A 12,265-nucleotide genomic window follows, 5' to 3' on the forward strand; every position below is an offset into this window, starting at 1 on the left:
TGGCAGCATCTGTGGAAAGAGAAGCAGAGTTAACGTTTCGGGTCAGTGACCCTTCTTCGGAACTGACAAATATTAGAAAAGTCACAGATTATAAACAAGTGAGGTGGGGGTTGGGCAAGAGATAACAAAGGAGAAGGTGCAGATTGGACCAGGCCACATAGCTGACCAAAAGGTCACGGAGCAAAGGCAAACAATATGTTAATGGTGTGTTGAAAGACAAAGCATCAGTACAGATTAGGTGTGAATATACTGAATATTGAACATCAGCAAGTGCAAACCTGAAGAAAAACAACCTGAAAAAAATGTTGTTAAGTAGCTCTGAGTAACAGGACTGGCCACTTTTTGTTAATGACATTGGAATGATTTGTTTTTAAAATATTCTAGATGTATGAGAAGGGGATATGCAATGCTTTGAACCAGAGTGACTCCAATTTATGGGCATGTTCCCAGAGTGAACTTAGTTACAGTTCGGTCAACAGGAACAAAATCTTTCAGTAGGACATTAAAGTGAGAATAAGTTATATTTTATACTGTATTCAGTAGCTCAGTATCAGTTGCTTATCTAGAAGTGTGAAGTCACAATCTCATAGTTTGAAGATCTATTTCTGTCTGATCTGATTAAATAAATAGCTCTGAAATGCATTAGAGATACAGCACGGAAACAGGCCCTTTGGCCCACCGAGTCTGTGCCGACCCATTTATACTAATCCTACATTAACCCCATATTCTCTACCACATCCCCACCATTCTCCTACCACCTACCTACACTAGGGGCAATTTACAATGGCCAAATTACCTATCAACCTGCAAGTCTTTGGCTGTGGGAGGAAACCAGAGCACCTGGCGGAAACCCACGCAGACACAGGGAGAACTTACAAACTCTGCACAGGCAGTACCCAGAACTGAACCCGGGTCGCTGGAGCTGTGAGGCTGCGGTGCTAACCACTGCCGCACGCTGTTTTTATTTTTTCTCTGCAGAATAAATGTTTTCTCAAACAGCATTTTCATATAGTTCTTCATCTGGTCCATGCATCTTGTGGTCTCGTGTTTTCATGCCCTAGCACATGAAAGCTGTTAGATGAGTGTAAAATAATAGTGCAGTACTGCTGCTCTGCTAGGAGAGGCACTGAATCATTTATACAAGTGACTCTTGGGAGAAAATGAGTTCTGTAATTGTGTATCTGCTTAGCTTCTTTAAAATTGTCTGGTTAAATCAAAGGAAGAACTCTTATCAAATCATGGATATTGTACAAACATGGAGGGCAGAACTTTAAAAATGTTCAAGTTAATTCAGTTTCAAGTTCTCAAGATGGTTAATTCCATACACAGGTAACCTAGACAAACATGAAGAGCTGGAAAAGTTAGTGGCTCGGTTCTTGGGAGTTGAAGCAGCCATGGCGTTTGGAATGGGATTCGCAACAAACTCTATGAATATTCCTGCTCTTGTTGGCAAGGTTTGTTCACTGATTTCTTTTCCCCCACCTAACTACTTTTCTGAAGGCAGTGACTTGTATTGGAGTATAGTAGCACATACAACGGCATTCCTCTGCTGCCTCTTCCAAGTGACTAATATGTTAACCAAGACAGTAAATAGCAGACTGTTTTGTCTGTAGCCAAAATCAAGCCTCACCTGAAGTTTGCACATCCTTTCTCCCACAGGGATAAAGATTAAGTCTGATCAGTTCCATTTCTCTCTTACCCACCCTGGCCCCCTGCATGCCTTGAAATGGAAAAGCAAAGGCTACAGCATTAATGCTAATTGTAGTACTCATGTACTAAGGTCAGCTTGTCCAGATAAAGGGACGGAATCCGGATTTTCAGTGCTGCATTAAGCTGTGTTTACCTACTGTGCTAACTGGGGAGCGGCTAAATGGTATTTCAGCCATTTGTTTTTTTTAATGGTACATTAATTTTTATTTTTTGTGACTGCCATTCTAATAATCTGGAATCATAATTCTAAGTCCTGTATTTTAATGGCTTTGGTACTGGATTAGCAATTCAGATTGTAAATTCAGATTCCATTGTGGCAAAGTGTGAAATTAAATTCAGGAAATATAAAAATGACAACCATCTAAAAACCCCCACTGCCCTTCAGGGAAGAGAACCTTCCACCCCTCATCTGGCCTACAAGTGTGACTCTAATGATTGACTCTTGATGCATTTTGAAGTAGCCCAGCAACCCCACTCACTTGTGAGAGAACAGATTCAAAGAAAGTGGCCCTCTATCAGCACCTCAGTTTAACCTACACCTCCTGAGCACAAATAAAGCACAATATGCATATTTTGATAATATTAGAGATTGGGGCTATTTGTGCACATACTTAAGGTTAATTTTTTATAGCTATTAATGATGTCGAATTTAGAGTACAAAGAAACACTGCTTAAATACCATTGGTTGTTGATGCCGAATAATTCTACACTAGAGTCTTGGTAGATGCTGTTATAATTTATGCTGCATTGTGTTTAGAATTTTTTGAGAGTTTAGACCCTTAGGTTCAGCCATCCTCTGGGATCTCTGCCTGGTGACGAGATGTACAGGTGAAAACAAGACACAGGTGCAACGCCAAAGGAATGCTGTCAATCCTTTCTCATCCAGCTAGCCCGCAGTCCCAAAAGTTGTTCAGTTATGTGGGACTGGTTTTCAGGTTAACTCTGGTAGATGAGATTATGGATGTCAACAGCACCTGATTTCAACGCTAAGAGTTGACCAGCCAAATCTGCAGATTATCTTGCAACTAATAACAGCCATCCAAACTGTTTGTGGGGCATCAGGTGGAGGGAGCTGCAGAAACAGAAACAGAAAATAGGAGCAGGAGCAGGCCATTCGGCCCTTCGAGCCTGCTCTGCCATTCATTATGATCATGGTTGATCATCCAACTCAGTAACCTGTTCCCGCTTTCCCCCCATATCCTTTGATCCCTTTCAACCCAAGAGCAATATCTAACTCTTTCTTGAAAACCTACAATGTTTTGGCCTCATACAATGTTTTGAAGAGTTTAAATTCTTGGTTTCTCCTGTGGCTGCCAAGTGACATGCTCCAATGATCTGAACTGGTCACGTACAGGTGTGTGAGAGCGGACTGGAGAAGGTTATGCCCTTTATTTACTCCCCTCCTTTGGCCACAGTAGAGTGGTAGAGTTTGGGTGAAGTTCACTACATTGCAGGAATTTTCTTGTGATTTTATTACTTTTAAATGCAAGAGAGAGTTTATTGTAAACTCAGTTGTATATTTTCAGGGTGTTAACCTTCCTGCTTTCACTCGTGGCATGAATCCATACTTAGACTTGTCAACATGCCTTTGGTAGCAAGGTGAGGTTTCACCCTGGAATTCCTCCAACTGACATTGGTTATGTGCTTTTATGCTCACAGCCAGTATTTTAGTGCTCAGAGTTGTATTCTGGAGTTACTTGATGGCATTCACATTGAAGGATTAACAAATTGTAACTGAAGCTTAATAATCTTATTTAGTTTAGAGATACAGCACTGAAACAGGCCCTTCGGCCCACCGAGTCTGTGCCGACCATCAACCACCCATTTATACTAATCCTACACTAATCCCATATTCCTACCACATCCCCACCTGTCCCTATATTTCCCTACCACCTACCTATACTAGGGGCAATTTATAATGGCCAATTAACCTATCAACCTGCAAGTCTTTGGCATGTGGGAGGAAACCAGAGCACCCACGCAGACACAGGGAGAACTTGCAAATTCCACACAGGCAGTACCCAGAATTGAACCCGGGTCGCTGGAGCTGTGAGGCTGCGGTGCTAGCCACTGTGCCGCCACTTATGATCAACAATGAATTACTGAGCAATAACAATCTTCCTATATGCTGGCTTTAATACAGCAACTCTACCAGTACAATTAAAATATGGCAGAGCTTGAAGTCCATTTGGAGAGTACCCTGGAATCATGTTAATATTGCCAACATGCTGAGTTGTAGGGCAGGTGTTCATACCCTCACTTCCTCATGTGACTACGTCCCAATTTCAGCTGTGTTGAAGCAACATTGAACAGACTTGGTACTTCCTTATGGGTGGGGAAAATTGTACTATTTTCTCAAACTGGACCGTCAGAATGGTTTAAAAAAAAAAAGTTCTTAAGTTTTTTAAAAACTCTATTTTCCATCTTCAGGGCTGTCTGATTTTGAGTGATGAGCTAAATCATGCCTCATTGGTGCTTGGAGCCAGACTTTCAGGTGCAACCATCAGAGTTTTCAAGCACAACAGTAAGTAGACCAGAAACCAGGCTTAACCAGTAGAGAAAAGAATATAGTGCGCGGGTGTAGACAGTGAAAATGTTGAAAGAGAAATGCAGAATAATGGGTACCTGGATGTGAACTGCAAGTTTGTGTTTCATTTTTATCGAGCTGTTTGTGAGCACCAAGTTTGCATCAGTTTTCTGTTCACTAACGTCATTTTATATAATGCAAACTGTTTTTTAATAACTTCGCAATCAACTTCTCGGACTTCCTGAAGCCTCAGCTGTTCAGGCAGAGTGTTGTTGAGCTATGCAAATAGGCAGCTTCCAAGGTCAATCGATCTGTGCTAAGTTATCAGATCCTGGCCAATTTGGTTATCGAGACACACCAGCTAGCCTCACCACCTGTAAATTAGAGAGAGGATAATCAGCCAGCAGTCCTGCTTCTGATCCAGGAGAACTTTATGGATAGTGATATGGATGCATGGATATAAGATACGAGTCAATTCTAGCTTGACTATGACCCCACAACCCCACACAATTGAACACTCTGCCTAGGTTCATTTTATGAAGAATGGACATTTAACAGCAGTCTCTGAAGAGGGTGATTGCCCAACGAATCCGTGCCGACAGGCAACCACCCATTTATACTAATCCTACATGAATCCCATTTTCCCTCTCGCATCCTCACCTTCCTTCAATTCTCCTACCACCCACCTACACTAGGGGCAATTTTTACAATGGCCAATTTACCTATCAACCCGCAAGTCTTTGGCATGTGGGAGGAAACCGGAGCACCCGGAGGAAACCCACGCGGTCACAGGGAGATCTTGCAAACTCCGCACAGGCAGTACCCAGAACCGAACCCGGGCCGCTGGAGCTGTGAGGCTGCGGTGCTAACCACTGCGCAACCCTTATGTGCCATACTTCTGTATCTTCTGAAAATTTGCAACATTTGTAGAGTATCCTGGAATAGTTAGTGTTGCCAACATGCTGAATTGTAAGGCAGTGGTTCATAGGGTGAACGTGGAATAGTGGTAATGTCACTAAAATGGGAATCCAGAGGCCCAGACTAATACCCTGTGGACATGGGTTCAAATCCCACCATGGCAGCTGGTGGAATTTAAATTCAAATCATAAAATTCTGGAATTGAAAGCTAGTCTCAGTATTGCTGCCATGAAACTATCATTGTTGTAAAAACCAATCTGGTTCACTAATGTTTAGGGTTGGAAATCTGCTGTCCTTACCTGGTCTGGCCTATATGTGACTCCTGACCCACAGCAATGTGGTTGACTCTTAACTGCCCTCGGAAATGGCCTAGCAAGCCACTCGATTGGCAAGCCAGTGATGCTCCCATCCCATGAAAGAATGAAAAAAAACCTCAATTCCCCACATGACTAGGTCCCAATTTCAACTGTGTTGGAACAGCATTGAACCGAGACTTGGTACTTTTCCGGAGGGAAAACTGTTGAGTTGTCTCCTTGGGCTGCATTTTCTTATGGGGGAAGGAAGTGTTTGGTGCAGACAGGACAGGCTGAATGGCCTCCATCTGTAAATGTTCTATGTTTCTATTTCCATGCTGTGTTGTTGCTTCTTAAATATTATTTATGATTCAACAGTATTACTGCCAGTGATTTTCAGCAGGTTACTGTTTCTGTATCCAGTATGTATTATAGGAAATATTCTGTAGGTTTTAAACAAATTCCAGAAACGATGCATTTCATCTCCAGCAATTTACTTGTCACAGTTGGGTGGACAGAATCCAACAAAAACTGTGGGAATACATAACTGGCCCATCAGCAGCTAGAGTGGAAACATTTTGGGAAGGGATAGTCTTCATCACAGGCAAGAATTTTCTATTCCCATTTTTGGTTATGTTAGCCTTATTTTTGTTTATGCTTTTCTAAGGATGGCTAAGATCTGTAGGAATAATTGTAAATTTCACATTAAGCAAGGCAATTGGATTATTAACTAATGTAAGCTTGATTTTTAACGTTAAACTCTAATAAATCTCATTGCTTAATTGTGATGATTAGTGATTTTTCTTCATTTATTGAACTAGTTCACTTGTATTGTCAGCCTTTCCCCTGACAAATTTGTGTGCAGGGCACGAAGTTAAGTGACATGATTGTTTTACAGAGAGGGAGGCGAGATGCAATGGATTCATTGATTTTGTTTTTTTTTTTAAAAACAAGGAATTTTAATGAAGTACCAGTGTCTATGAAAGACAACATATTCATAGGGTTAAGTTCATTTAAATAAGTGATTGTGAACCTAATGGGCTGGAAAAATGTTATTTCATGGAGCAGGAGAAGAATTTGAATTGTGATGTGGCCATTTTTCTGATGGGCATTTACATCAGTAGCAATTTTACATTAGCTACTTGGCGATTGGGAGAGTTCCAGGCTGCTTGTTTTTTAAAAATTCATTCTCGATATGGGCATCACTGGCAATGCTGGCATTTATTGCCCATCCCTAGCCGCCCATGAGGCGGAGGATCACCGCCTTCAACCCAAGCTGAGCCACTAATAGTGAAGTAATGCTGTTAGTCATCATGATGCAGTGGAACATCAATTATCCACAAAAGTCCTTGGGAATTGGGGTTAGTAATATTGGTGCGGAAGAACTTCACCGTGAACTAAATATTCATGTAACTTTTTTTTAAAAGCTAATCTTTTCAGAACTAGTTTCAGTTTCCATGCCTCAGAGTTGACTTCTTATTCGAGAAACCAATAGGGGTTGGGTCTTAACTATTACACAATCTAAGTGTTTTGCTGAGGACAGCCAAACGTTCAAGGAAAACTGGCAATTTTCCAAAGGGAAATTGTTTCTTTTCTGTTTAATAGGCTGGATTTCTCCTCAGTGTTCTTGTTTCAGTATTGTCAATCAAAGGACTTGGTGTTCCTTTTCAATTTTGCGCTCCAGAGCATTTTGTTACTTCAAACACCATTTTACACTCAAGTTTGATAATGTTTCACATGCTTTTTTTTAACCTTTTTTAAAGGGATGCTGATTAGTTGGTTAGATAATAGAGTGCCAGCCAGTTGTGGAGGTTTGCTTCCATTATGGTGGGTAATTGGCCTTCCACATCACTAGTAAAGGTGGCTGCAAATGTATGGAAGGGGAGGGGAAAGTGTTGGTGGACAAATGCACAAATCTAATTGTATTTATAGATTAAAGTTTTAGCATTTAATGAACTGCAGTATGGATGGCATATTGTATGACTGACTAAGGAAGTCCTATTTATAAGATTTTGCTACCTCAAGTAAAGATTTTACTACCCTGGGGGGTACATCATCCGAGTGGTTGTACTGCACAAGTAGTCCTGAGGCCTCGACTAATGACCTGGAGGCAATAGTTTATATCACACCATGGCAACTGGGAAATTTAAATTTAATTAAATAAATCTGGTATAAAAAAACTCTTAACAATAATGGTGATCATGAAACTAGTAGATTGTTGTGAAAACCCATCTGGTTTACTAATGTTCTTTAGGAAAAGAAATCTGGCATCCTTACCACTTTGGCTTTTATGTGACTCCAGACTCAAAAGTGTGATGGACTGTTAACTGTCCTATGAAATGGCCTGGCAAGCCCTTCAGCTGCATAGAGATGGCCAACAAATAACTAGCTTGTAAAATTGCAGTGGGTAGGATACTCCACTGAGTATTCAGCTTACTTAACTTACTTGTAATGTTCTATGTTCTATAAATGGAATAGTGTAGGTCAGATGGTTTCACAGGTCGGCGCAACATCGAGGGCTGAAGGGCCTGTACTGCGCTGTAATGTTCTATGTTTACCACATGCTCTCTCACACTGTATGAAAAATCAAAACTTGTAGCCAGCAAAAATGGAAACTCAAGCTAATACTGTAGTAACACTGATTTAATTTTTAAAAAGTAGAAAATATTAGCCATGAATGGGGAATGTTCTCAGAAGATGAGCCAATTGAAATCCATTGTAAACTATCTCCACATAATCTCTGGTCTGTAAAATAAAAAGCCTAGCCATAAAGCCAACAACCCTTTTTGCTTTAATTGGGAAATGTTGAGTCGTCATTAATTATCTTTACCATGCTCGCTAATCGTTCAATATAGATGTTATCCTGTGCCCGGTGCGGAAGGCACAAACGGACTGTTGATGAGGCTGCTTGCAACTAAAATGGAATCTAAAATATAACTTCCTTACCATTGCAGGCCATAACGATGCACTATTGCCGCCTTCTGATCTCTGGATTCCAGTAACTTGCAGTGCAAGTTTCATGACATTGCTGTCTTGATTATCTGTTAATGCTATCCTGAGATGCTCAGTTATAGTTCACATATTAATTGGTAACTAGACCAGAATAGCAGAGATTTGACCTCTTTATGTAATAGATGCCATTCTGTTCTGAATTTGACCCTGTACACTCGGATCAATTCAAAATGTAATAGAATTTGTTGCTATTTTAGCCTCAACTTTTAAAACTGGTCAAGGTGGCGAAGTTACTTTCACCTCTAGAGCCAGACTTGGATAAAAGTGCTTCCTGTCTGGAGTAAGGGTGTGTTGTATGAAATTAATTTGGACATTCTCAGTCCAGTTCCTCATGGGTAAAAGCTCGCAGCACCAATTGGAAATCTCACTTAGAAATGACAAGTTGTAACACTGGTGCAGTAGGGTTGCTGAAGCACATTGGTCCAGCGTAAAGGGAACATTATTCAACATCTGACCATCCTTGTATTTGACCTAGCAGTTCTTGAAGCTGTGCTCGGCCCCAGCATTAACTACTACCACTTTGTGAAGAAGAAAACAATGTAATTTTACAAGACAAATTTGAGATGCTCATTGTTGGGCTTGTTCTGTTAGCCATGCTGTCTACCATCACTGCTCTAGTGTACTTGCTCATGCTCACTTGAATTCTCCTGGTGTCCTGGCCAATATTTATCCCTCAACCAACACCACTAAAGCAGATTATGTAGTCATTATTTCACCTGTTTGTGGGATCTTGCTATATGAAAATTAGTTCTGTTTCTCTACAAATGACTCCACTTCAAGAGACTACATTGGCTACAAAGTGCTTTGAGGCATCCTGAGGTTGTGAAAGGTACTATAGAAATGCAAGTCATTTTTGTTTCCTTTTACCATTATTGTTGGAAAGATTAGAATAGCAAGACACAGTAAATATAGGAGTGGTTAGGCAATGGCAAGTTTCCATTTATGTAGGATGAAATGGGGATGGCACATGTGGCTATGTTTCTCTGGCCAAGCCATCTTTGCTTCTTTTTAGATTGTACAGGTAAGTGTAAAGCATGTGTGTATCATCCTGTCTCTCTCCTGGGATATTCCCATTATATACGGGATAGAATTTCAAGTTGCACAAATGCTCATGATGAGAGCCTGTGATATGGTATGTTTGTTGTTTGTGAAATCATGACTGTTGATGATGTGGCTTAGTAAACAGCTGGGAACTGTGCACCCAGGCGCTCTGTACAGGATGTTGGATCCTGTTGCTAGCTATTTATAGAATCGTATGATGCAGGTGACTTTTTTGATATCCCTTTCCCCTTGAGTATCTCCACTGCACACCTTTCCCAATGGAAATGACAGCTAGAGATCACCGTCAAGACCCTCTGCCAGTGTTACTTTATATCCAGCCAATAGAAGGTGTATGTGAGCTTCCTGCAACGACTGGCCCTGCATATTTGCTTTTCTTTGAGAAAGCTTCTAATCACCAATCAGTTCAAATTGGTTACATCACCCTGCTGCTCTGAATTTGTACCATACAATAAATTGCCCTTCTTAAAAAGAAAAATCCTAACAAATTGGAAACTTATTGCATAGCAGGTCAGATATTTGTGTTTCATTTCAACTGTAGTGGCAACAGCATTATCATGTGGCTGTGTTAAAAACTAATCACAACACAAACATGAGTATACCAGGACTAGCAAAATCTGGCAAATAGAAGCAGTGGAGGGAAGGTTATACACAACAAGCTCAATGGCTACAGTGAAATCTCAGGAACAATTCTGTGTAGGAGGTGGGGGACAGCTGATTATTGAAATATAGTGTAACCTTTTCCTTTTACCTCTTTTTTTACTTCTCACGCAAAAACATCCTTTCAGCCCAACTCTAAGAATGAGAAATAATCTTTTTTCCTTACAGTCTCATGGTCAGTTGATTCATGGACCAAGCAGGGGAAGAGCAATGAAATAAACTGGAAAGTCACGAGCCCTTTTCCTTTTTTAAAACTTCCCTGCTGCTTTCTGATGTCTAGACTAATTGACAGAAATTGATGGCCATGATTTAGTAAACAAGTTCACTTTTGTTATGTGACAGCAGGATGGTAGAAGGTGATGGAGATGGGCCTTGTCTTTTTTTTTTAACTGAGCAATTACTGCATTTCTACATGATGAGGGATGTACAGAAGTTAGCACCATTGGAGTGATCGCGAGCATGGAGGCTATAGAGTTTCTTGAGGTGATCTAAATTGCCATGGTACAAGGCAAGATACAAGGGCATTCGAGAAGGACGTCACACTCCAAGGCAAAGACACACTACAGGATTAGAAAATTGCAGCATTCGCTCGCTCCACACCCCACCCCCGACACCACCCAACCAATGCTACTTGCTCCAATCTCTGTGCCTCGGGCACGTAATACCTTAGCAAAATCAAATGAACTGCTGCAAATTACAATAAATTGTAAGCTACTGGCTGGTTGTTTAAATGCTATGCTTAACTATAAATTCATCAAGGAATTGTTAATAACTAGCTAGCTAAATGTGAATGAGCAGTGATCAATATAGCAATTCAGCCGCTCAAACCTGTTAAACCATTCAGTTAACTCGTTGCGGATCTGTATCTTCACTGTTTTAGCTGCCTTGGTTTCGTAACCCTTATTACCCGTGCCTAACAGAAATAATCAATCTCAGTTTTGAAGTTTTCAATTGACCCCAGCTTTAACAGCTTTTTGGGGGTGTTCCAGATTTCCAGTACTCTAGAATAACATTGTAGTGGAGGCAAAAATGCAGGAATCATTTAAACATTCTAGGGGCAATGTGGGTTCTTTCTGGATGGAGAGGTTGCCATGGGCTGTATTGTTTCACTTACTAGTATTGAACTACTGTATGCTTCAGTTCTCATTTTTATTCTTTGTATTTGGCTTGGCATTTTAAGCTGACAGTGAGGAACTTTTCTGCAGGCAACCGACAGCTGACTGTAGTTGAAAGTGCAAGCTAGTTTATCAATAGATGTTTGTGTAATAGTCCATAGTCAGTACAATGCTTGTTTTATTTTCAGATATGCAGAGTTTGGATAAATTGTTGAAAGACGCTATTGTACATGGGCAACCTCGGACTCGTCGACCATGGAAAAAAATTCTCATCGTGGTAGAGGGAATTTACAGGTACAAACACAAGTCCTTTACATTGAGAATAGAATCTAATCTGAATGCAGCCTTGTGCACTTTGCAACATGTTAGCTACATTGGCTAGTGAAATGCTGGAAAGATACCTTGCGTTACCTGTCTTGCCTGTTAAACGTTCCATTGCCTGTGCTGCCAGATTGTGCCCGTGTCACCAAATCTTGTAACAGCAGAGCTGCCATTTAAAAATGCCACACTCATCCCTGGTCTGCCATGCCCTGCGATCACCTGTTTCTGGTGACACTTGGATCAACCACAACACCTTGCTGGCTTTAATGGGATAAAATGTTCCAAGGTACTTCATGGAAGGGTTATCAAACAAAATTTGGTCCTGCGTACATAATATGTTGGGAAGAGTTTTTAAGGAGCGTCTCAAAGGAGGAAAGACAGCTGGAGAGGTGTAGGGAGGGAATTCCAGAGCTTGGGACACAGGGAGCTGAAGGCGCAGTCACCAATGGTGATCCTCATAATCGGCCTCCGTCTTTTTCACATGCCTCGATGAAAGACCTTGTGATCTTCTGTTAAAGAATCTGTAAATACACATTGCTGCTTTTTTTAATAGGTGGGGAAATAAGAGCTGTGTGACTTAATTTTTCCTTTTAAGTTGCAAGAGTTCCAGTTAGGGACAATACTTTACATCCTAGAAACAAGGGATTGGT

The 12,265-nt window shown here is 40.9% G+C and overlaps 1 protein-coding gene across 1 annotated transcript in view; it reads left to right on the forward strand.

Annotated features, from left to right (window-relative positions):
• Positions 1-12,265, forward strand: part of sptlc2a (serine palmitoyltransferase, long chain base subunit 2a) — a 150,349-nt gene that overhangs the window by 60,898 nt on the left and 77,186 nt on the right. The window contains exons 5-7 of the mRNA XM_068038610.1: positions 1,330-1,454; positions 4,141-4,234; positions 11,483-11,588. Of these exons, the coding sequence (XP_067894711.1) occupies positions 1,330-1,454; positions 4,141-4,234; positions 11,483-11,588 (325 nt within the window). The remainder of the gene's footprint in view (positions 1-1,329; positions 1,455-4,140; positions 4,235-11,482; positions 11,589-12,265) is intronic.

The sequence above is a fragment of the Heterodontus francisci genome, chromosome 9 (assembly GCF_036365525.1).
Source record: "Heterodontus francisci isolate sHetFra1 chromosome 9, sHetFra1.hap1, whole genome shotgun sequence".
Taxonomy (NCBI): domain Eukaryota; kingdom Metazoa; phylum Chordata; class Chondrichthyes; order Heterodontiformes; family Heterodontidae; genus Heterodontus; species Heterodontus francisci.